At 40.9% G+C, this 26,791-nt stretch overlaps 1 protein-coding gene and 1 long non-coding RNA gene across 5 annotated transcripts in view; one reads left to right on the top strand and one right to left on the bottom strand.

Moving 5' to 3' along the window:
- Nucleotides 1-1,822: 1,822 nt before the first annotated feature.
- Nucleotides 1,823-26,436, top strand: LOC120568137. The gene is made up of 3 exons (XR_005640664.1): nt 1,823-1,983; nt 21,311-21,581; nt 26,026-26,436. It is a non-coding gene; the product is annotated as an uncharacterized LOC120568137 (long non-coding RNA).
- The window catches only part of fgf12a (fibroblast growth factor 12a), a 37,484-nt gene continuing 16,472 nt past the window's right edge, over nt 5,780-26,791 (bottom strand). For all 4 annotated transcript variants that reach the window (XM_039815421.1, XM_039815420.1, XM_039815417.1 and 1 more), the window contains 4 exons: nt 23,959-24,069; nt 19,560-19,663; nt 10,120-10,318; nt 5,780-8,660 (listed from right to left, as the gene is read on the bottom strand). In XM_039815421.1, coding sequence (XP_039671355.1) covers nt 8,545-8,660; nt 10,120-10,318; nt 19,560-19,663; nt 23,959-24,069 — 530 coding nt within the window. In that variant the 3' untranslated portion in view covers nt 5,780-8,544. The remainder of the gene's footprint in view (nt 8,661-10,119; nt 10,319-19,559; nt 19,664-23,958; nt 24,070-26,791) is intronic.

The raw sequence follows: 26,791 nt of genomic DNA, 5'->3' as shown, positions 1-26,791 counted from the left end.
TATCCAATACTTTTGCCAACTCTGAGCAGTTGATTTGGATGTAAAGGATGCAGATAAGAAACACCGAGCCAGCTAGATCAAAGGAGCATCACTGAGCCTTAATTGAACAGAGACCAATTATTTTTAATGAGTAGAACTGAACGCTCCACTTCTAAGTAGGAGTTCCCTTATTCTCTCCCTGCGAGGACGAGAAAAGAGAAACAAGTGGAGTCCCAGTGGCACACAGGCCCATATCAAAACAACAGGACAAAAAGGGGTAGACAGACAGGGAAGAGAGATGCGTGGGATACAAGATCAAGAATATTTTTACTGTGTGCTCACAAGTCTGTACGCTCATGTACGTGTCTGTATAAATAACTGTACAAGCCATAAATAGATGTCTGTGTTGTTGACCCAGCTGAACCCCAAAAGTTCTCCATTAGCTATACCTTTAATATGACATTAAAGAAGATTTACGCTACTGGTAACATGGAAAATGTAAGTAATGACACTTGCTACACAGAGATGCATTTGACATAAACCCGGCAAAGGGATTTTTGTATTGCAGAGATGTTGTAAACTGTGCCAGCTGTGACCTTTAAAATGCAATAAAAACCATTCAGTCTTCTGCCGCATATTAACACAGATGGGTTGAGAGAAAAGAGGAGAGATAATAATATTGTGTGTTACCTCGGAATGAGAATTCTGAAAAATACACCATTTGGTATCCAGTCACTAATTTGGTGTCGTTTAACACCTGTTTTGAGTGTTGAATGAACAATTTGAAAGAGTAAAGCATAAAATCAATTTATTTCAGGTGCAGAGCGTTTTCACAGTATTCCCAGGCGACCTGCTGGGATGACTACATTTCATAGCGATTGTATCTGCCACTGAGATGTGAGAAATCTGATACAAACCTGATATTCGGACCTGAGGGTGGCACTAGAGGAAGTAGCAGAACTAGTTCATCCTCTGGGGTCTGGGAGAGAATTAAGGTGCTCAGTGAATACAATAGTTAATAATAGTCTAATTTTTCTTGTGTGCAATATGTCTGACCGAAACATCTCATTTATGGTTGTGTGACATATCTGGACTACTGTTGGATGGAATGCCCTGAAATTTCGTACAGAAATTCACAATACCCTCAGGAGGACTTACAATAACTTCGGTGATCCCTTAACCTTTCCTCTAGCACCATCATGTCAAAACTTTAACTTGTTCAATACTTTGGTATATGACCAAATACTGGCAAAACTAATGAAACTGAGCAGAACTTCATATCAGTTTGTGACAATTATCCCTATTCCCTGATGTGACTGCAGAGGTTAGCCTAATTCAACTCAAAACGTTTTTGCATTTGAGGAACGCATATTTCGAGCAGAGAAGTAGGAACAGATTGTGGAGGAGACTCACAGAATGACGTTCAGATAGGGGAGTAACGTTACAACAGACTTATTTAAAGGAACACCCGACTTATTGGGACTTTAGCTTATTCGCCGTAACCCCCAGAGTTAGACAAGTCGATACATACCCTTCTCATCTCTGTGTGTGTTGTAACTCTGTCCAACGGCTCCATCGGTAGCTTAGCCTAGCCTAGCCTACTGCTCCGAATAAGTGACAAATAACGCCAACATGTTCCTATTTACGTGTTGTGATGTGTATAGTCACAGTGTGTACAAATAACAAAGTCACATGAGACACAGCCGTCTTCTAACCGTCTACAAACTGGGAACTATATTCTCAGAAGGGCGAAGCACTGCTACTCTCTGCTCGGGGCTTCTCAGGTGCTGCAAGCATATCACTCCACCCAAGTAGCAGAGAGTAGCAGTGCTTCGCCCTGTGACTATACAAATCACAACGTGTAAATAGGAACATGTTGGTGTTATTTTGTCACTTATTGGGAGCAGTAGGCTGGTTGGAAACGATTACTTTCAGGATCCGTGCTAGACTAAGCTACCGATGGAGCCGACGAACAGAGTTACAGCACGCACAGAGATGAGAAGGGTATGTATGGACTTGTCTAACTCTGGGGGTCCCAATAAGTCGGCGTGAAGTCCCAATAAGTCGGCGTGTTCCTTTAAAGAGCAGGTAAAAACTGTGCTGCATAGCTCTCTTTTTGCTTTAATGTGTGTTTTGTGGGCTGAGTTTATTGTTGTCTTTACATGGTAACGTTAACCATAGCTGTTTGTTGTTTGTTGTGTGAGAGTGTTGTCCCTTTTCTGGTTAATTGCTAGAAAGGTGTTTGTCTAGTTCATGATTGAAAATAAGTTGTATACAGGCTGTAAATGTCTAATGTCTGTACAACAACAATTTACTGTTGTTTTGGGGCCTCGTTCCACATGTGTATACGTTACCTTGACATGATAATGCACCTGATTTTGTAGCCTATTGGTTTTAATTTAATAGGTCTATTTATAGTACAAAACTGACCTACTTTTTACTTTAGTAGTACAGTATGGAGTACATTATTTACATGAGTAATTTCACTAGCACTTGAGTAAAACTTGCAAAGATTCGCTGCTAATGCTCAAATGTTAGCATGCTAATATGCTAAGCTAAGATGGGCTAGCAAGTGCAGCCCTTTAATATAATGCATGGTGTAGCCTCACAGCCGCTACAGACTCTTCACTGGTTGATATCACATCATGGATCAAAATGTTGAACCTTTACAACTAAAAGCATGTTGGACAGATAGATATTGCCGCCCTGCTGACCTTTGATTTATATATGACAATGTGAAAACATAAAAACAGTACAATTGTTAAAACAACCATTATCCAACATATAAACGTTGGATCAGTTAACTTATTAGACTTCATTATTAAAAGAGAGGAGAACCAAACCCAACCACGCATGCACAATTGCTACTTTGAATGCTTTGCAGTAAAATATCAAATACAATATTTATTTACCCCTGCATTAGGCTAAAGTCAAACCAACTGTTTTCTTTACTGATATAAAGTTAGGATGTTAACATACTTTATATCTCATGATGTGCGTTTTGTATAAAGAAATGTTTCCAACCAAAATCAACAAACTAGTTTCTTGGGTATTTCCTGTCCAGTTTTCTGTGAGGCTTTGGGTTGTGGCCAGTTTATTGGCTATAATGATTCCTAGCTACAGGATCAGATTGTATATATTTTTGGCATATTGTAATCCCCTAACCTGGGAAGCAGACAAATCTGCCGAGCTCATGTTTCATTTGCTCTGGCAGATACGTCTGGCCCCTCTCCCGTTCAGACAGAAATACAGCCGACCAGGCTCTGGGCGGACCAATCACAATCATTTATTTCATGTGGGACTGGTTTAAGATGATGACTGACAGAGGAGAATCATGCTTGAATGTAGGTACTGAACGAAACTGGCATTCTCCTTCCAGCGCAACTTACCAGGCTCACAAAACCCAGATCAAACTGTCAAACTAGGCAGTGCTGATGAAAAATGAATTACCTAATTATATCACTATAAAGCACCACACCAACTTGTCGCTCAGAGCTGCGTCTTTTCGTTGCTGTGATTGGTTGTTGTAGGTCCATCTACTTGCACCTAGAGTCATTTTGGTCTGCATCATTGATAACACCCCTTGGAAATCGAAAATGAACTGAGAGGTTTGCAAATTAAGCCGAAATTATACTTTCCACGGGCACCAGGGTCCGTTAAGGTCCGTGTGATGTGAAGAGAAAAGAGTTGAAAAAGTTAGCCTAAAGTTATTATTGTGGTAGATTCACTACTCTAATTAAGTGCCATCATTTAATTAAAATGTTAATAATAATAATAATTATTATTATTATTACAGCTAACTTAAGTCCAAGGTTGCCTCTTCCACACAGGAGGGAAGGTGGATGTGAGAAAAGAGCAGAGGAGAGTGGAGCAGCCTTCAAGCTGTTTGCAGCTCTTGCCCTCCATATGTGTATCTTTTTGACCCTGTTTGGACTGCCAACTCCCATCGGTGTCTAAATGGCTGACATTGACTTGTTTCTGCCCTTAGTGAAATCTAATCACAGAGGAGGATGCAGTGAACAAGACGGCATATTGGTTGTGATAAAATGCGAGCTGTTACTCATATTTGGATAGCAAGAAAATGCAATGATTTGTTTCTTTTTTTCAACATTTGTGTCTCCTTCAGGATGAAGCACAAGTAAAAATGTTATGTTAACACACTGGTGCAGTGGAAATATTTAAAAAGATATCTGGGCGGCAACTTTTGCCCCACTGTCTAAAATATCGGGGTATCTACAAACAATTTGGGGACAAAGTAGTTAGTGCATTGTTGTTTTTTAATGTAAAACAAGCCTAAATTACAATGCATACAGTAATCACCACCTTGTGCCAGCATACTATTGCTAATAGCAGTGCATTTATATGTAACAGTTGTTTGTGTGAGTGTGTGTGTGTGTGGCACGTACACACATATGACACTTATGTCAATTGTTTTTTAGGGGCATTCTGAGATTTCAGGCATTTTTGTAATTTTTGCCCCCCGTAATTTCTGACACTGCACTGGTGGTGAACCTGGTGACCATATGCCAACATCCGCATGTTAAAATTCTCATTGTGAGATGGGCTGAATCTCATCCCCTTAATTTGATAGCTCCTCAACTCCTCAGTCAAAGCTCTTATTTCGTCCCTGAGGACCGAGCATCGAAGGAGCTATATCCGAGGATACACAGAGCAGCTGAAGAAGTTGCTAACTCCGCCCAAACAGCTGACGTATTTATGTGACACTTCAGAGGAAAGGACGTCTCATCCCTCTAAAACAGTGGTTCTCAAACTTTTTCACATCAAGGACCCCTAAAGTGACACAAATTAGAATACGGACCCCCATCTGATAAGACTTTGTCCATGTGCCCTACCTGATAGAATTTTTGCTTTTAGATTAAATTTTATTACAGAAAGTAAATGAAACCCATGAGCAAAGCAGTCATACAATCTGTCATTGTGTTACTTATGGATGAAATTATAGTGAAAATAAATGATTCCCCTTTTTGCTGGGGACACCCTGGAACCCCTTCAAGGACCCCTGGGGGTCCCCGGACCCCACTTTGAGAATCACTGCTCTAAAACACATTGCTAGTTGCCTCTCTCCGCCGATAATTTCCATGCGTCTCTCCCGGGCCTCCTTGGTGGAAGGGACTAAGACCCGAGGAAAGGAGGCAAGTGGAGGAGACAGGGATACAATTTAAGTGCTTTGGGACGTACCCCTGGTTGCCATGCTAGCATTAGCATTTAGCTCAAAGCACTGTCGTGCCTAAAGCCTCTTTTTATTTTTATTTTGGAGCGAGAGAGAGAGAGAGGGATAGAGAGAGAGAGAGAGAGAGACTTCTTTCTCTATCTTATTGTGAGTACCGGTACCGATACATTTACACTCTCCTCAGCAGAAATAGAAAAAAGGAAACCTAACACCCCCCACCCAATACTCCAACTCTGCTGTTTTCTGTGCTGCAGCCATCACGCAAGGGAAGACAAGCCGAGTCCTGAAAGCAGGGGAGCCTTCGTCTGTCTCCTCTTCCTCCTCATTCTCCTTGCAGACGGCACGGAGGGTCTGTTTCCATGACAACGGGAGAATTAAGGGCGAAGGAGCGCCATCCCAAAATGACACATTGGAGTTAGGGGCTAGTGAGAAGATAAATCACCCCCGGTGAATTGATAGATGAAGAGGATTATTTTCCGAATTTGAACCGCATAAAAACCCCAAATTGATGGATTTAGTTTAGTCTGTTTATCCTGCTGCTTCACTTAAGTGACTAACAATAAAAAAAATATACACACATTGAATCAGTCACTGCGTATAGGTGAAAGGTTTTTGATAACATAGTCTTTATTCTTAAACAATCACTAACTTCATTCAGATTTTTATTATCAATGCATATTTTTTTTTTATTATTTCATCTCACAATTCATAATGCATATATGAGTGTGTTCCAGTGCAGTGAAATCATCTGCAAACATAAAAATAATAAATAATACTTAATATCACATACAACCAACGCCTTTGCTCACCCTTTCAGACATCAATAACCCCCCCGAAAAGTGCTATTCTTCTCTCACATCAGCTATTTTTACCTCCTTTATTTATTCATCCCTTTCTCAAATCCTCTCATTCTGCCGTCAACAGTTGACATTGAGTACATCCAATTTCATGCATTGCTTTAAGTCCACATGTATTCCATTTGCACCAATATAAACCTCTATAAAAAGATACTTCTATATGCTGGTCTTGCCTTTTGACTTTCAGTGTCACGTCTGATATACTGTATGTATCAATGCTGTAGGTGCTGTGGAAGTTGAACTAATCTACCGTTAGCTCTCACAGGTAACTTGCACCAGCTATTAACCCAGGCCCCAATTACGACACCAGATCCATGATAATATACCACTGCGGTTTGCTCCGTGCAACTGAATGTGTGCTATTTACTGTACATACCATCAATTTAGCATATGATTTCCAACCAGATATAGGAGAGTTGTATAAACTCTTGCTAAAATACTGATCAAAACATTGCAAAACGTTGCATAAAAAAGTTTTGGACATATTCTCCCCAAATTTAAAACAATCTCTCGCCTCAAAATTGAACCAAGCTTACATCAACTCTTATTCATGCTATGTTCATGCTTCATCTCGGCTCCTGTAATCCCCTTTACAACCTTCCTTACCTGGCTAGGCTTAGCTGTACAATACCTTTTTTAATGGAAAAAAACCCCACCATCGACTCCATCCCGATCTCCTTAAACACCACACCGGTGGCCAAGCTTTGTGCAACAGGTGCTGGACAAACGAGCGGCCAGCCTTTTATGTCTGGCCCCATTCGCGGAACAATTGTAGGACTTCCTGAGTTAGTCAAACTAATTGGGGATTGGGAATGAGCTATTCAGCCTACACGGTGTATGCGGTGTACCAGTCAATTCACCTTGTTTAAACAGCCCTGTCAGCATGTTGATTTATGAAAGAGAAGATTTCCTCCACAATGCAGCAAATGGCTCATTTCATGGGTCACAAAACCAGGTGGGATGGAGACTGTATGAGTTTGGTGAGATACTCCCACTGGGATGGTAGGACATCCTCCCCAAACCTGGCTAAATCCAGACGAACTGGTTCCTCAATGAGACATTCTGCTTCCATTGTGATGGGAAAGTCTTAATGATTGTGACCATATATTGAAAACATCAACAAGTCAGGTCAGTAGGTTATTAAACAGTCAGTCAGGCACCTTGTCCACCAGTGTTGAGAAATCTCTAATGTTTTCACAATAAAAGTAACAGAAATAGTCTTTAAAACTAGTCAACAACTGCTGGGTCTGCCAAAACAACTGTCATTCTTCTCTTGCTTAGAAAAAAACAGCAGAAGTCTTTTGTCCATATAGTTTAAAGGCATGAATACTGTTATATGGTTATGTCTTTAGCCTAGCTAACAGCAGAGAGAGGGGTCTGTGTTTCTTGAGGTGTATATGTGAAGTGGCCATTTTATTTTGGCCATGGCTCATAGTGCTGATGCTGGTTGTTTTGGAGAGAATGCTATTCTTTGCCATTTGTGACAAGTTTGGACATCTTTTTACTTAAAAACCTAATAATCTTTGCAAATTTTAAATACTATATTGAATGGATATCAAGACAGTTTTACTTTGACACCAACTTTTACCTACTTGTACAACTTTATTTGCCAGTCTTCTCTACTGACAAACACACCAACCACAGGGATGTGTTGTCAGCTTGGCATCACTATTGTTTAGAGACATACTAGACTGTTTTCTATTATATTGCTTGAATCAGTCTTGTCCCGTCATTGCAGAACAATATAGGGGACTTCATGTTAGAGTACTTGAAACAGCCCTGTCTGTCCTTTTAGTCACACTTACAGTACACACCTGAGTAAATTACATCCCGCCCTAAGCACTCTGTTTCCATTGGAGTACAACACAGAGAACTATCAAATACATTCTGTCTTACCCTCACAACAGAGCAGGTAGTGTGACAGTGCATTCAGGATCAAACTATGAGAGAGAAATTGGAAAACAAATCTCTAGTCCCAAAAACAAAAGAAAGCCTGTAACCATGATATTAACTGGGATGATAAGATTCAACAGATTAGTAATGATGATGATGTTATAGTTATTACTGACAACAATAACACAATAAAGCATATGGGAGTGCAGTAGCATTTAGAAAAGATGTATTAAAGCTTGTTTTTCACAGCATAAATTGGAAATGATAGATATTTGTATTTGCGTGAAGAGAGACCACCATTCTTTTGTTTATCACAGCTTGTTCTCTTTTGCATAAAATGTTGGTCAAGTCCTGATTGAAAATGTTTTTTTCTCCATATATATATATATATATCTCCTCTGGTTTCATATTAATTCATCTAAAAGATTTTCACAGGCAAGAGTTCAGTTTTGTTTTTGTTGTCTTGGGTGTACAGTAATAGCTCCTCATCGCCACAACGCCTTCTTTTTTTTCAGAGGGGATGGTGGTGCGTATTTTAGGGGGGGGCGATGAGTTTTCCTATGGCCCCGCCCCTTGAGTCAGGATGAGATCACTCCCCCCTGCTGGAAGCCCCTCCCTCCGCTGCTATGTGGAGTCCTGATTGACAGCTTTCCCTCCGTTCATGGTGGGAGTCCCTGAGCTCTTCCTGGAGCGGTGCTTGTCCTCTATCTCATGCATTGACGGCTCCCTGTACATACAAACTGTAGTGGAGATGTAAAGAGAGGAAAGGAGAAGGAGGGAGAGGAGACGACAGGCCAAAGAGAGGAGGAGCTCAGAAAGGGGACAATGGAGAGCAGATTGAAGAGATGGATGTGCAGACAGAGACAAGGTCAGGTGCGAGGCTGGAGGGACAATTCTACCAGGCAGGGAATCAGGGCTGTGTAAGCACTTTTTTATCACATTGCTTGGCAAGTTTTCATGATATCTATCAAACACTGCTCTCACTAGAAACATGTTAGAGGTGATATTCAAAAATACACTCGTTCAAAATGAATGCAGATCTTCATTTTGAGTCTGACCGTCAAATATGTATACTTAAAATGACTGCCAACCCAAAAGAATAAATAGTTTATTCTTTGCTAACTTCAGAGCAACCACTGTTCCACTAATTTAAATAATGGAACTTAACAAGACGATAAAAGATCACAGTAAATGCACAGAAGTAAATGCACAGAAGTGTCATTGCAAGATAAGATAATTTGTTTAGCAAACTCTCCTAGGTTGTCATCTCTTTAACCAAAACAGTTTAAATTCAAGAATTAAACCATTTTTAAGTATTTTTCTTGATTGTTTTCCGGGGTTGGTTTGATGAAAACAGTGCTTTACATTAGACATATTCCAAATATTGTGTGCCTTAGGATGCGTGTAGTTTTTTAAATCATTGCAAGCACTACAAAATGTTTATTGTCATGGATTAAATACCACGACCAAATAACAAGGTTTCATACCACATTGTCATGTAAGGGGTAGGAAATCTGAAATGTTTTGGAACGCTTTCCAAAGTAATTAAAGTAAATGGGATGTATATGCAGACTGATCTCATGAAGTGGCGTATGTATGACACGCCAATTCGTATGCCATTATTGGCGTGTTATCAAGACGCATACTCGCTTTTTAGCGTGTTTATGAACGCCGTTTGGCCTCCATTGACTTACATTACCTTGCAATTGCGTGTTAATTGACGCCGTAGTGAGAGTAGAGTAGTATGAAAGGGCGAAAATCCACGTAGGGAGGTTGAGGATCGTGTCCCGTATGTCACGTTTCCTTCGTGTCCCGCGTGTCACGTTTCCTAAACTCAACCGTTGCGTTCTTCTTTTATTAAATCCAACCCCGTTCTTCTTTTCCTAAATCCAACCCTTCCACTGTATACGGTGCTCAAAATGCGTACAGATAACACGCCACTTGGCTTTAGAAAGTGGGGTATGTGTTTACGCGATAACACGCCACTTGTAGAAAGTGGCGTGTATGTTTACGTCCTCTGTATATAGCGTAGGCATACACGCGGATAGCTCCAAATGCGTACAGATAACACGGAAAGTGGCGTGTATGTTTATGCGAAGTCATGATGTCATGTTGGTACATGCATAACCACACAAAGGAACAAACCAAACATTAAATAGATCACTTCAAAGCTGTTCCAAACAACAAGTTTTCTCATACCTTCGATGGGCCTGGGCACAAAGTGTGACGAGGGCTTAGTCTTCTTGACCCGGTTGCCCTTCATGACTTGTCCCTCCTTGGTGAGGCCAAGGAACCAGGCCCGGCCCGACTCCTGCTGTCGGTACACAGTGGACGAGTAGATCACGTAGTAGTTCTCGAAAACAGACTCCTTGAACTTGCACTCTGGTGTGAACATTTCCTGCAAAATAAGAGACTGGAGGATATGGATACAGTATGTGCATGTGGGCTCCTGCATTTAGGAACGCAAACAGCATATGAATCAATGCATGCACACACACAAAATACATTTTTGTATCCACATAAATATCACATGCAGACATAACCAGCAGGCACAGACGGGTGATTTTAATGATAATTTCAGAAAAAAAAAAGAAAGCTGCTTCTGTTTCACTCTGCCAATATTGGCTCTTATCACTAGCATGTGTACATTGCCAAGGTCAGTAAACATACTGTGTATACACACACACACACACACACACACACATCCCTTTGGAATCTTAAGTAATGATAGTCTTATTAGAATAATGGTGAACAATCGAAGATTGTTATCTCTCTCTGCTTAATTATCAAAGCAGCAAGTGAAGGAGAAAGTCAAGGGGACACACAGGAGGTGGAGAGGAATGACATGAAAAATGGAACGAGCCACATATTTCATACACTGTCGGGACTGAGTGCGGTGCCAAATTATTGCCATGTTCAGGAGACGGAAACAATGCTCCTGACCGTCTAACCCCTAACAAATCTAAGATACATTAATTTGTGAATTTAATGAAGATAATGGTGCCACTGACCTTTTTAAATAGGCAGGAAAATCAGAGTCTTTTTTCAAACTAAATCTATACTTATTAAAGCAGGTGAGCTGATTAAGGTGTGCTGACAAGGTGGATGGTCAAAGGTCATCTCTACTCATCTGAATGCTTCCTCGTGGCAAGAGGCTAAATTAAAAACTAATGGCAGTCAGTTTAAAGGGCGGGGAAGTCAGACGTGTGTCAAAAATAGATGAGGATGCTGTGGAACAGCTGGCTTGGTGGATTGTGTGTGTGTGTGTGTGTGTGTGTGTGTGTGTGTATGTGTGAATTACAAAAACATTTTCTCAGTTACCTGTTGCAGTTTTTTATGTTATTTACCCAGGTTTTGAAATATTAGTCTACTCTAATACATTTTGAGGTGAACAGAATTTTGCTTGTGATGCTGTTTTTCCAGAAAAAAAAAATGCAGTTATTGCTGTGGATGTGTCTTTTGAGGAAAAGGTACCTATGAAAACTGTTCACAGTGAGTTGGATTATGTGTGACATGTTTAACACATTGATTTCTTAGGCCCCACATGGGGGCTGTAGACAAAACATTGACATATTACCACCTTATACCACCTCCAGGGGGCCACTAACTTTGTCTGCTGTTTGCTGCTGGGCAGGTAGTGTGCAGTCGGTTTATCAGAGCTTTTTCGCTAAAAAAACAGCTGCCTTCCACAACTGGAAACCGGGCTGAAGAGCACTTTGAGGGTGAATCAACACAGTTGTGGGCCCTAAAACCATAAAAATGAGTTGAAAGATGCTAAAAAGCTCAGTGGAGTCAAGGGAAATGGCAGTCAGGTGGCAATTCTGTGGGTTTTTCACTGAAAGCAATTCCCATTATACATAATTTGACCAATTCATGTACAAATAATGATTAGTGCAGCTTTAAACTCCTTATCCCAATCAAAGCCAATGCTGTTAAGAGTATGCGTATCTGTATCTTTGCTTGCATGGCTCCACAGTTTAGCTAATTGGGTCACACTGTGTGTGACCGCTCATTTATAAGACACAGCAGTGCATAGCAGGTTGTGCAAAGTAATCTGGGAAGGTGAGGTCGGCTGTGTGGAAATGTCTAGCTGGTCAGCAGGAGGCAGGACAAGCTCTGTGGAGGGCTGGCGGCTGACTTTATCTGGGCCTGCGGACACACTGTCAAACAGCAGACGTCTCTGTCAGTGTCGGGGCGCTGGGGGTCACATTGTGCTTGTCTGGCTGCGTGTGTGTTTATCTGTGAACATATGTGTTTGAGTGGGTAGGGGGCAGACAGTGATGCATTACACACCAGCAGGATTTGTCCCTTCTTCATCTGTTTGGAGCCAAAATCAGGCCAAGCACACACACATGCATACACACCCACCCACACAAACACATCAGTGCGCTCTACTATCCTACCCTTCACAATCAGCCACTTTGCTTTGCTGACACACAGTAGAATTCCCCTTCAATTCATCCACAAGGGCAACACTCTGTTACTGTCTATGAAAAGGCTAGGAGCAGTTTAGAAAGCACCCGGGCTGTGGCTTGGGAATGATAGGGGTGGAATGTAAGTGACTTTGAAGTCTTTGACAGAGCACCTTGTTTGTGGATGACTAAGTGGAAATATGAGGTGAAGAGACGGGTCGGAGTCTCTCGTGATTAATGGCATCTCCTTAACGGACATGCGTGAACTAAAGAACCACACAGGGAAGGAAAAGCACACTGGCAAACGGCCACATGCACACACATACTCAATGCGACACACATGCTGTCGCACATTTAAAATGCACACCAACAGGTTTGCGCTGTCGCTTCCTCTGCCAGGAATACATAATCAACCAAAGTTGTTTACCGCGGCAAAACAAGGAAAATAATTTTTTAAAAAGACGTGCCACATTTTAACGCTAACAGGCCATGCTTATTGATAGTAAACTATTTACAAGGACACTTATTTATATTCTGTGGTGATCTGAAGGAGAAAAGCGAAGGACTTGTTAGTTAAACTGGTCATGTGAGACGGCTCGCTCGCCACCATTAGCGAGCTGATGATAAACAAACAGAGGTCCACCTGAGACCCAGTTAACAAACACCATAAAAGTCGGGACAGAATGTAAATGTTTTAGCACACAACAATTTACATCTATTTTACCAAAGACTTTCAGCTGAATTTATAACAACTTCTACTGGTTGCATCTCCTCCTTTACAAGCACACACAAGCATGTAGTTGATCTCAGTGGTGGAAAGTAACTAATTACATTTACTCAAGTACTGTACTTAATTACAATTTTGAGGTACTTGTGTATTTCCATTTTATGCCACTTAATAGGTTACTTAGGCCTATACTTCACTACATTTCAAAAGGTATATTGTATTGTACTTTTTACTCCACTACTTATTTGAGACCTTTAGTTACTTTGCAGATTCATCTTAATAGTACAAAATATGATCAACAAATAAATGATTATGTATAAAGATAAGACTTTATGGATCCCTTGATGAAATTGACAAACTTCCTGGCATTATATATAGTAAAAATGTAGCTCCATCTTTACCAGCTACAATAATAAAATATATTAATGCATCAATTATTCTGAAATTGGCCACTCTGCATAATGAGTGCCAATATTTTTAATGCATGACTTTACCTTGTAGCAAAGTATTTCTACACTGTGGTATTGCTACTTTTACTTAAGTAAAAGATCTGAGTACTTCTTCCACCACTGGGTGATGTAAGTGGCAGGTGTGCCGAATGCACAGAGCAGAAATGCAAATTCGAAGTTACTGCAAGTCATGAAACATGAAGAAGAGACGAACAGGACAGGATGGCGAGAAGAGAGGCTAACACCTTTAGGGAAATCTTAACATAATTTGCTTGCTAGACCTGCGCATCAAATCAAACGATGTGATTCCATTCAACAAATGACTATGTCCATAAAATTGTGGATATAAACTGACAAAATCTGGAGAACAAGGATTATCAAAGCCATGCATTTCCGAATATTTAAAAAAATTGGCTTTACAATTTTATGAAGATGAAGTATTTACAGCAACACTAGGTAACTTTTACCACTTCGGTCCCCCTACAGGTTGGAAGCGAAATTGTCCATTACATTACATTGTCCAGTTCATTGGAACTACAGATCCGCTACCCGATCTGGCAAACTAGCATAATGTAATGTAATGGACAATTCCACTTCCAACCTGTAGGGGGACTGAAGCGGGAAAAGTTCTCTAGTGTTGCTTTAAGACATTCATTAGGTCTCAGCAACATTAACTATAACTGTCGGAGAGAAACACTGTGGGTGGATCTGTTTCTCTGGATTTCCGGATGTCAGTTTCAGTTTATTTACACATCATCATATCATTAGAGTGCTCATATGCTATGCTTTTTCCCTTTCCTTTATCGTGTTATTTATCTTTTTTGTGCATGTAATAGGTTTACAAAGTGAAAAAGCACAAAGTCCTCCCCAAAGGGACTTACCATCTCCAACAGAAAACATTAGTCACAAACTGCTCCAAACAGCTCTATTGTAGTCCAGCCTTTACTTCCGTGACAAACGTGCGTCATGTTGTAACACGTTATAATGCTCGCCTAGCTGCTAGCGTGGCACGCCCTCATACTCTGCTTCTGACTAGGTAGTAGTCCTTACCTAGGTACTGCGCATGTGCGACTCCCAACTGTAGCTAAAACAGAAAGCTCAACACACAGGGTGAAAAGAAGAGCTGCAGTAGTGTGCAGTACAACAAAAATATGGTGTTTTTTGAAAATGAAACCATGTTAACCTATTCTGGTACAACCTCTAAATACAATTATGAAACTGAAAAATAGCAAAATATGAGCACTTTAAGACACAATTTCAGTAGGTACAAAGTTCATATGTAGGTTGCTCAAAATGGGGAACCCCAAATAAGCTACTCAAAGCTTTTTGGAGTGGGCCAAATAACATTAAACATACAACAGAGAATGGACAGATAATATAAAAATGTATATATAAAAATTCACAAAAGACACTCAATTCACAATAGACTTAAGTCTGGAGCTAACAGCTAAAATCCCAGATGATGCAGTACACTCAAACTGATACGAGCGAGGTGATACTTGTGTTTGAGTGTTGGGAGCTTGTGGAAGGTGGTGGTGGGGGGGGTGCAGGAAGTGTAAAATGAAACAAAAAGAGAGCAAGATGCAATGGATATGAAACAGGGCTGGCAACAGAACTTGGATGAACGCGTCCTGAATCCAAATCAGATAACTGGCTCCATCTGAGCTCTCTGGCTCTGCATTAAGGAGCCCTGCTGTTGCCGACAGGCGTACTTTGATTCTGTTAAAGATGCAGAGGATATGGGGTGGGGTGGGGGGATCGCCATTTAAATATGGGCCTGAGTCACTTGTGTACCTCAGAGATTTGGCCTAAGTGAGAATCCCAGGTCTGCTATGGAACTCCCAGGGAGCTCATTATTATTCTGAGAGAGATTCAGGTCGAGCATTGTCTAGACTTTAACTGAAAAACTCTTTCTCACTGTTTCTGTCCCTGTTGCTCTTTTTCTCTTTCTCACTCTGAAAGTCAATCACTTTCAAACAATGTTCTGTCCTGTCGTCCCTTTAACTTCCTTCGGAAAAGAACATTGATGGTTAATGGCTCAAATCAAATTACAAACATACTAATGCTCTAATATCCTGTTCCTCTTTAATTTCCTTTTTCTCTCTTTCTTTACTTCCTGAGGGCACTGTTATTACTTACCAGTCATTACTTAGCACCATCAACACATGCATGCAACTTTATAATGTGCATGTACATTAGATTTACAGAAAATTAACCCCCCAAATTTTGATAATTAATTAGTTGTTGAGGTCTTTTATCAAACCAAAAATACCAAACATTAGTTATTACCAGTGTCTCAAATACAATCTGAAGATGTCCGTTTGGAAATGGGCATTTTTATCGTAGCAAACTGAAAAAAATAAATTAAAAGATGAATCGATAATGAAACTAGTCATTAGTTGCAGCCCTATTGCACTCCAAATACATACAGATTTTAAATTTAACGCTTCTAACTCCTCCTAACCATTTTAGTTCAAGACAGAAAAAGATCAAGGTGCGTGCGTGCGTGCGTGCGTGCCTGCGTTGATTGTGTGTGTGTGAGTGAGTTGATTGTGTGTGTGTGTGTGTGTGTGTGCGGCTATCGACAGATATTATGTCTATTTGTGAGATAGATAAGTCAGAGATGGATAGCACAGATGGAGAACAGTGGTTACTGCTGTGCAGTAAACTAGGTCATATTGAGAAGTGTTATAAATAATGGAAGAGAGCTCTTTATTGTAGATGCTTAGCCCCCACGCACTTCATCGCTAAACACTCCACACAAGCATTATCACCCTGCTCACCCATGGCTACATCAGCAACCGTCTCAACAGTGAGCTATGCACTCCAGGCAAGAAAAGCCAACCAGCGACCAGCATGTACATAACCACTTATCAACAGTAACGGCAAACCGACTGGCTAGATACCTGACAACCTAGATGAAAGACTGAGACTAAGGCTTCTCAAAGTTGCAACACGACGACCTCTCAGTCATCTCATACAGAAGACAAAGCTTGTCGCATTCGCTCACTAACAAGACAGTGCAAAGCAGCAGGGAGAGAAGAAGAAAAACGAGGGAGTGTTAGACGGGTGGGTGGATATCCCTCAGTAATGATCTCCTGGGGGGCAGAGGGAGATAGAGAGCCGTGCATCTCGACTCTCAGATGTTAGGAAGACAAAACAAGACGACAAAAAACAAGCAGTGTAAAAGTTTATAATTTGGAGAGGCAAAAGAGTGTAATGGAGACCTTGAAGAAGAGCGAATAAGTGAGGGAGATGGGGGGAAAAAGATAAAGGCCCGGGCAAATAATAGTAAATGTAAATATGTAAGTAAGTATGAGAAGATGAAAGCGAAGGACTTATTTTATAGCTGTGATTGCACCACAAGAGCTCTTATGAAAATGTGAATAAAGAACAGAAATGTGCCCCTTAAAAAACACAATCTCTTTTGCTAAATTAAATTGGCAAACGGGAGTTAGAGAGAGAAACAAGCTATTTGAGCTTTGCATGTTAATTCAGCCTCTTTATGAGCACTCTTTGGCTCTTCAAGGCTTATAAGCCCACCGCCCGCATTCGTGCATGCTAATTTCCCATGCTTCACATCTTAGAAACTGAACCTCCTCCATATGGCAAGAGAGTTCAATCACTGCATGGCTTAAATTAAAATGGCCTTTCTACTGTTAATGCAAAAAATGTTTTGCCTTCTGACAAACATCCCCTTCTCCCTGTGATAGAAAGGTAAAATATGTCCCTCCGTCCAAAATAGTGATTCAAATGATACACAGTCATGTTTGTCATGCTGAATGCTGCAGTTTGACACTGAGGTCCTGAATCACTTGTAATAATCATGTAATCTGATGCAAATGATGATTTAATCAAGGGTGTGTGTGTGTTTGGGTGGGGGGGGGGGGAATTGCTGAAATAAACTTTACTTAGATGTAGATAGGTGGGTGGAGGGTTATTATAAGCCTCATAGTAGGGCTGTGATTTGTGAACTTGTTCGTGAGCCTTTAGTTATGAATGAATCTGTCTTCCTGGGTGAGTCATAACAGCCTGCGCATTTATATTACGTCCTTCTCTGAACTCGTGAGTGCTTATTTGTGCTCAAGTACTGAGCAAGAATGCCTGCTCGGCTAAAATAATGGCTCTGAATTTACTAGACTTTTTTTTTTTTTAAATGCAGCATGTACACCATTTATCTGGTCTATTTCAAAATGTTCTCCTGGATCTTTCTCGCAGTAAATCAGCTCCCTTATCAATAAATATAACTTGCGATATAGCAGACACTGGCTTCACTGTGTCCTTCACGGATTTTATGAGTATTTTGAAAAAGGAAAAAGTTTGATGGGCAGTTTGTGAATTCCAGTCATTCATCACAGCTGTCTGGCGATCAGACAGCTACCACAATGTCAAATCTCAGCAGAGGTTTGTGGGTAATGCAGCCCCCCACCCATCCTCTTCTTTCTGCTGTCTTCAACTGGATTGGGAACCATGAGACTGGCAGTTGTATAACCATGCCAACTAGGGATATCTTCCTGTCTCTATACCTCTGCCTGCCTCCACCCCATTTCCCACAAACGTGCTCCAGAATCATGTCTTCATCCTTAATGCAACAGCTACGACTTCAGCTTTCAGTTTTCTCCAGCTGACATCTGTGACTGGGTCCACCCCCGCCTGGGCATCAGCTACCCACACTTGCCTATATGATTCTCATATCCTGCACTGCAAATAAACTATCCATCTTCACAATATTTACACCCCCACTGAGTATTGAAATAAGTTTTTTTTTTTTTCAACCCAAAGGAGTTTTACTGCTTATGTGTTGTTGTTTTTTTTCAATCAAGTGTATGACTTTTATAATCATGCATTATTTTTGACAAATATATAATACCTGAAAAAATGAAATGAGATATTGGGGAGATTTCAGATATTAACAGGATTAACAGAATCCTTAAAAATGAATGCCTTTAAACCAAAAAATAGGTGTTGCAGTTTAGAGTTTCCATCGTAGCTCAGTCTTTACTGCGTTTTGCTGTCATTTACTTTTGCGGGTGCAGTGACGTCTGCAGTCTACTAACTTGTTGCTGCCGGTACAACTATGAGCGGCTCTGTTTTAACAATGTAAAGCTGAAAACCTTCAAACCGTGGTGTTTTGTTGGGATCAAGTTTTGAGCAGAAGTCTGTTAGCTGCTAGGCTAATTTGTACAGTGCAAACACTGCAGCGCTATGCCGTCCATCTCAGCTTTGAACGGAACAATGTCTGGCTGAGTCGAGTTTTAACCGAGCAGTCTGTTGTGTGTAGAGGTCTACACTGTACTGTGTCACTCTCTACTGTACTGGTTAGCAGCCTGGTATCGTTTTCAGGCGATTTAATGAAGGTAAACAGAACGAACAGCCTAACGTGCGTAATGCCACTGCTGGCGCTGCACTGGCTGGATGAGTCCTTCCCCAGTCATGCTGTTAGTTTAGATTTGATTTGATATGAGACAGAGTTTTCTATGAGCAGAGGAGCACGCATTTTTAACGTCAATATTGCAGTCGATCATGTTCATTTGATTGTGGGAAGCCAAAATTGTGATCACAATTAATATTCGATTAATTATGCAGCCCTTCAGTGTAGTATCCTTTCATCACAGCAAGAATCCGGAATCGAAATCAGGATGAAAAAGTTCAACAAAGCAACACCATCCACATCAAAAGTATACAATTCAAGGGGATTTGTGTTTGTAGCTGCTACATGACGAGCCACCTTTAGTAGGCTAGCCAGTAAAGGAAGAAGAGTCAATTTTATAAAGGGCTGAGCACTGAACTTGTAAAACATATGCGGTGTGCTGCTTCAACAACAAAGAGGGGGAGGGGAAAAGGTGCTGCACAGCAACACAAAGGCAAACTTGAAGAGAGCTCAAATAGAGCGGAGATGAAAGGGTTTAGAAGAGTCTTTGCTGCAGTGGGATAATAAAGGAGACAAGAAACAGAACAAAACACAACATGTGTGAATGATTAAATACGCATGCTGGTAACGCACACGTGCACAACCTAACAACACGTCTGGTGCAAGGGGTTGTATCTTACCGAGCTGTAGAGCATGCCCTCGCCATTCATGGCAATGTAGAAGCCACTCTTCACTCCCTGGATGGCCACCACTCTTAGACCCACAGGAATAAGATTAAACAGAGCTGCAGAACAGAAAGACGGAGAGAGGGAGGGAGGGAGGGAGACAGGCAGATACAAAAGAGAGACACAAAGGACAGAATAGGACGATTGAGTTTTTACTTTACTCTTTTAGACACAACAGCTTCTGTCTCTGTTGTTTGGCTACCTGTCAGCAGTCAAGTGCAAGTGCAGCACATGGACAATGGGGACACTGACGCACCTCATTATGACAGGAAAGCATTAACATTAAAGCAGAAATCCAAAGGTTTAAATTAAAAAAAATTCCTTTACTTTTGTGGTCCAAAATTGTAGTTTCAGTAGTTAACAACACAACAACTGGCTAAAATAGTAATTTAACTACTTTACTGTAAACACTATGCAAATATGAATGTATTCAAACTACCAGCAAGCTACTTCAAAATGTAGGTAAACTACTGGTTTATTTAGACAACATATTTGATAATTTGCTGATGAAAGTACTTTCACACTAACTTATATTTATGTGACTTTGTATGTAACTGCTGGTCAACCAGAAATATTTAGCATTAGTCAAAAGTTGAATGTAAGTTAAAGTTCAATTTTATTTAAAAATTACTGCTGATTGGTGCTCGGAAGTTTGTAACATCACCTTTTTTCAACTGAGCCCCGCCCACTTTAAAGCAGTGACACAAGCACTGATAACACAGCGCAGACAGAAATTCCTTGTGTGAAATATCCAAAACTGATTGAGAATATTTGTTTTCAGGACCTTTTAATGTAGAATAACACCATGCAGATGACACCACCTTATATTGTGTCTCAAGGATGTTTGGCCAATCATCGAAGAGACTTTAATAATTCTGTAAATAAGTCTAATTTTATTTCACTTACTGTTATCTATGAAGGTAAGTTCAATTGAATCTGAGCCTTTGACTTTCATGGGCTTTGGTGTGATGGCGGTGTGAGGACACTGTATTGTTGGGATGATTGTTCTGTGGGTGGCGATGGGGACTATCAGATAAAGCTGGCAGGGTCGAGACGAGACGTGCCAACAAGTCCGTCCTCCGAGCAGATTCAGTTTCACTCAATAAATATTGACGTGCCTGCCAATGGTTTTAACTCTGCCCTGAGGCCACTGGTACAGGTGATACACACTGGCCACTCTTGCAGCTATGCATGCCCTTGAGGGGCTGGATGCTTGGGGTACTCTGGCAGAATGTGAGTCCATTAGCACCTTCAATTTCGTTTTCTCAGCCTTCTCAATCTCTTTTCTGTCATAACAGTCACCTTGCCCTCTGTCTGTTCCCTCGCTCTTGTATCCATTTGCCTTTCATGGCTGCTGCCTTTGTCGCTCCGATGACTGGCGGTGTCTCTCAGAGCCACCGTCCACAGTTCTGTCACGAATCACCAAAACCCAGGAGTGTTCCACCCCAGAGCACCTATCAAAACCTACTCTAGCCTTTTCTCAGCAGTCATACAGTACTTGCAATAGGGCCCTCTAAAGACTTACTGTAATAGCTTGGCTTGAAAAGTGCGAGGAAAAGATGCATAAAATAGGGCACGCTAGTTATTACGATTTTGCTATAATTAGAATATGCCGTCCTTGGTCTCGTTTGCCTGCCAAAGGATTACACAACTAAACGGAGCTGTCATTCAGCTACCTTCTAAATGTCCAACTTTTCTATTTGCAGCTCCAGTGGTTGATGGATTCCAAAATGACTACTGTTTGAGTACCTGATGACCATGCTGAAGGCGATTCCTCTTCCTTAATCACTTCATTTCCATCTCTCGCCGAGAAAAGAGAGCGGCTGGGATGGTGCAGGCACAGCGTTAAGAGATTTCCAGCGATCTTCTATCGTCAAAGGGCCAGACAAGATGGCTTCAAACTACCCAATAAAGCAAAATCCTTGTAATGGCAAGATTTCCAGTGGAGCAGTAATTGACTACAAGCAAATCCTGCAGGTAGACTAAAGGAAGTGCATTTGATGGGAGGAATACTGGCGCAGCAGGAATAAACCCTGCTGGAAAGGTTTAGAGAAACACTCATGTGCCAAGGGCATGTCTCCAAAGTGCAAATCCAAAGATGGGAGAGCTTGTACATACAGTACAGGTGTGTCAGTCTGTGCTCTTATATACAGTTTTTTATTAGTGTCTTTTTAAATTTTGGTGACACCCCTTCGTGCCAAAGTTCACAAAGTGCTTCAAATGACTGGGTCTTCAACTAATAGAAAAAGTCTTGCTTCATGCCATCCATCTACCAGGAGCATCAGAGGCAGATGTGAGTGTGAACGCCTCACACAATACAGCAGGTGTCTCATAGCCAGCAATATATTTCTTCAGCTGCAGTGTGCGCAGGTAATTACTGCAGGCAATCAACTGATGACAATTCAATTAAAAACTGCTCAAATTTGGGCGTTAATTAATTGAATGGTGTTTCACAGCCCTTGCAGTAAGTTAACTGTAGCTCTGCCTGTCATGCTTACCACTGAAGCAGTTATACATACTGCAGTAATCTATTCTATTAGTTCTCACAATTTACTAAATATATTGGGTCTTGAGCATGATTTTATTAAAGCAGGATTCAATTTATTTTTGATGCATTTCTCCAGCTAAATCTATTTGCTATTCAGTTGTGCCCTTCTCTCAGCACAGAAATATAGCAAATAATAATAATAAAAAAAAAAAATGGAATTGAAACGCACTTGGGGCTCAGGTCGCATCTAGTATGCAGACGCCGTCATGCTCCTCAATCCCATCGGTTTCACTCAACCTCCCCCAGAAAATAAATGACTGTATTTCATCTGCCGCTGCTTAAGATGCTGCATGTCAGAGGGGGCTGTTGGTTCAAGGGTGGGGGTAATCTATTATTCTGATAATCCAGCCGGGCAATCAATAGTTCAGCGCAAGACCTGAATACCAAATCTTCGTTCATTTCTGTCTCTCTTAATCACTTTTTTCTTTACTCTTTCTGTGTCCATCTTGTTTACTCAAAACATATCACATTCCTCTCGCTGCATCTCCTGCTCTCTTTTTGTGTCTTCCTTCGGACCGTCTCTGAGCCTGAGGCATCTCATATAGAGAATTATTCATTGGGTACAAACGGGGAAGGTGGTATTTTTAGTTTCCTCTGGCTGAATTATTCACTGCATTCCTCCATCCCTGGGCCAGCGGCACTGCTTAACAAGAAGATTACCTAGAGGTGGGGAAACCCTCACATACAACAAACCCCTCATCAGCCAAAACCTTTAGAACACAATGGAGGCTCTAAAAAAAACAGCAATGTGTTAGAGGTGCACAGAGAATTTTTTCTTTCTTTTTTTTTTTGTGCGCAGTAATCCTTTTTGTTCTGAAGACCCTTTCTATACACTATACGTACTGAAGATCTATCTCCTCTAAAACGACGAGTGACGGGCAGAGACCGTTGTTTTCACCGCATGACTGCTACCGTCCAGCAGCTTTGGCTCTGGCTTCCTTTAAGATTGGCAGGATGTTTTAGAGAATAATGGTCTTGATTGCTTTCCTGTCTGGCTTCACTCCAGATTGGGAGTGTCGTCATTATCGCTTTGACAATTGACCATTCTCCGCTGACCCATATTTCTTTCTTGATCCTTCGCTTCCCATAGGAAACAGTTACAAAAGCCTATATGTTTTAATAAAGAAGACTCTTTACAGAATCTGCTGGTTTTCAGTTTTGCTGTTCCTGTGAGAGCGGAAGGGGGTGTGATACCTTTAGGGGCCTATTCCCTAGAGACTATTTATTCACTGGTAGTCCACTACGGAAAGTCGATTGCTGGTGAAATATTGCAAAGAAGTGGCTCAGGGACGGATTTTTGTGACTAGAAGTGAATCTGTGGGGATACAGTTGTTTCAGGCAATGGGTTTTTCCAAGAAGGAATTTCTGCTGTGATAATCACACACGCTTCAGAGCCGAATCATTTAAAACAATGTGGCACTTAACAATCATGACGTGGACACAGTAGAAATGGTTTACTTAGAGGGACAGGGACATGGATTTTATATATAATTCATAAACCATTTGCGTAGGTTTTGACACATTTTATTTCTACAGTTATATCATGCATATCCTATTACATAACCAGATGCAGAAAAGAGGGCTTTTGCCTTGTTTGGTGAATATTTTCCTTTTTAAAATTGAAAGTTGGTAATCTAATTCAACAAGGGCATTTTAAACTAATTTTGGAGTGCTTTAGTTTATGTAAGAATTCAAAATGATAAAAGCACAGCTTATAAAATGTGTTAACATATTATATAACCAAGTGACTCATTGCCATCTAATGTTTTATGCTGGAAGCTATAGTTTCCGTTATGCTCCACTCACTGTTGTCGCTGTTCTCATCCTTGCTGCCGTCGATGGTTCCATCCGGCTGCATCTGCAGGTAGAAGCCCTGCTGGCTGAACAGCCGTGTCACGATGCCTTTCAGCTGCGGCTCTGAAACACGCAAACACACACACACACACACGCACACACACACACACGCACACACACACACACACACACACACAAAACACGCACGATACACACGCGTACACAAAAACCATCGGACAAGCAGCAGCCCCATCCCCACCAAGAATATGTCAGAACAACATTCTTATAATTGTGACAGAAACACCCAAAGTGCTTGCACACTCGCAGTTCTTCATATCAAGCAGTTTAAAATGTTTTACAAACACGTTTCACAAACATAAAATGTACAGTGTTTAATTATTTAATGACAAGTTGGCAGTGGAAGATGGAGAGTACCAGCAGAACAATTATAGACCCTCACCCCTTAAATTGCTTAAAGCATTTAAAAACATTTACTGGTGGGTTTTTTATGTCACATAGATTAAAGCCTTCAGAATGAATTGAATTATTTACTTATATAATATATATTACTTTATGAAGTGAATCTATTTAAATATATCAATTAAATTCTCAATTATAATTAACCTTTTAAAAAATTATAATTGTTCATCTGGCACAATCCAGCCTCCGGAGTTGCCTGCTAAAATAATAAAAAAAAAAAAAAAACTTAAACTTACAGCACTAGAACCACTTCAGCCCTTAATTTCCCTCTTACCAGCTGTTGAATATCAACACAACTATGATGGACAGTTTGTAATGAGTTATCTGTTGTACCACATAATCCCCAAAACGGCTATTTGATGCAAAGGCCTTTACAATGAGAGCGCCATGACAGAAAATCAATGAGAATGCTCTTACTTTCTCATAATATCACTGTATCTAGTACAGAAAAAAATACAGATTTTGCATCATTTGAAAACCCTTTTAAAGTCCCTTTTGTAATGTACACTGACATGCCGATGGTTTCTTTATTTGGTATGAAGCAACTGTGCACTTTTGGGTTGATACCACTGATAAAAGACATTTTGAGTTTTTACAGGCAACAGGTTCACCAAAAATGATTCCAGTGGGTTTCCTTAACCTAACGGAAACTGAACTAAAGTTTCTAAGAGTTTTTTTCCCCCATTGCAATAACCCTGAATCCACCTCTAACTTTGAGGCTGTGACATCTGGGAGCTGGCCAGGGTGCTGCTTGAAGCTCACACTTCAGGGGAGCAGGTGGAAACGAGGATTAGCTCAGGGAAGAGAGAGACTCTCGGCCTCAAGCAATGCCAGGAAAAAAATAGGTCTGAGGAAAGATGTATGCGCGGACTCCACAGTCTGTCTAATGTCCCGCAGGTCTTTTAATTTTGTGCAAAAGCAGTTGTCGGAGTCAGATGACTCCATTAGCATAAACAAGACTTGGGTTGTGGCTTTTGCCATGGAAATGCTGGAGAGGTAAAGTTTGTTCACCAGATAGAGATAGAAAGTATGCATTTGTAACTAATTTGTTCATATTTTTCTTAAGGTTTACTGTGAATAATGAAACGGTACAGCTGAACCATAATGTTTGTTTTTGCAATGGCAAAGATTTTGAGACAAGCTCCATTGAAATCAGACATCAACTCAGATGCAGGATGTTATTAATTCTTTGTCTATTCTCAGCCTGACAAAAGAAACAAACTACGCATTTTGTCACAATTGAATTGGTGCTCAGTTTCACTTGTGTGGCTAAATACACATTCAGCAACTGAAAGTGCTTGCTTTGCAGGGCTTACATGTTCTGATAAATGATGTATGTGATTGCAATACGGGAATATGAGTGAGCCTGACTGTCCTTCCAAGCTCATAACAAGACTTGGAGGTCATGCAATTCAGCGCATTCCAGTCGGGTAAATAAAACCCCAAATAATTTAGCAAAACGAAACATTTTCGAACTTGGTATCAGGAAAAAAAAAAAGCCACATCTGTCTTTAACCGTAACAGCAGATGTTACGTTTTTACGTGAAAGCTGTTCACTGCAATAATTACTGGTTCATATGCCCTCTTTATATTTGACAGAAAACAAGTGTGTGGAGAAGAAAGCCCATAGACAGACTATGCGGAGTGGTGACCCCAACTAGAGTGGGTTCACCTCAACTGTACATCATCCTGACCATCAGTCCCCAACTCTCCTACCCCTGGGATGAGGCCATCAATTCCTGGGACAGGCCTTTCATCATCGTGTGTGTGTGTGTGTGTGTGTGTGTGTGTGTGTGTGTGTGTGTGTGTGTGTGTGTGTGTGTGTGTGTGTGTGTGTGTGTGTGTGTGTGTGTGTGTGTGTGTGTGTGTGTGTGTGTGTGTGTGTGTGTGTGTGTGTGTGTGTGTGTGCGTGCGACCGAGACATGGGAGTGTACACATCAGTAAATCACATGTGATAACTACACTTCCGTAAATTAAGGCCTCAGCATGGGCCCAACCAATCGCTGACGGCTCATTAGGTCCAATAATTTAGCTGTGTGTGCGGGTATAAACAGACTTCAAGCAAAACTCCAGAGTTTACATGTTTGTGCAAGAAAAAATGTCTTTCAGAGGCAATAGAGCAAATCATTCTGTGTGTGTGTGCATGGGCCATTAACACATCAATAAATTTACTTCATACCAATACACAGAAGGACAAAAACATTTAGGTACGTCGACAAATGGCATCATGACCATGAAATGGTGAATGATCACCTGTTCTGATACAGTGTTTGACAGAGGGAAACACAACATATCCATATACACCAAAATACACTATGGTAAGAACCTCTACTACACAGCAGTACTTGACACATATTTACAGACA

Source organism: Perca fluviatilis, chromosome 11 (assembly GCF_010015445.1).
Source record: "Perca fluviatilis chromosome 11, GENO_Pfluv_1.0, whole genome shotgun sequence".
NCBI lineage: Eukaryota > Metazoa > Chordata > Actinopteri > Perciformes > Percidae > Perca > Perca fluviatilis.
The sequence above is the reverse complement of the archived record's forward strand: the minus strand, read 5'-3'. Positions and strand labels throughout refer to the sequence as shown.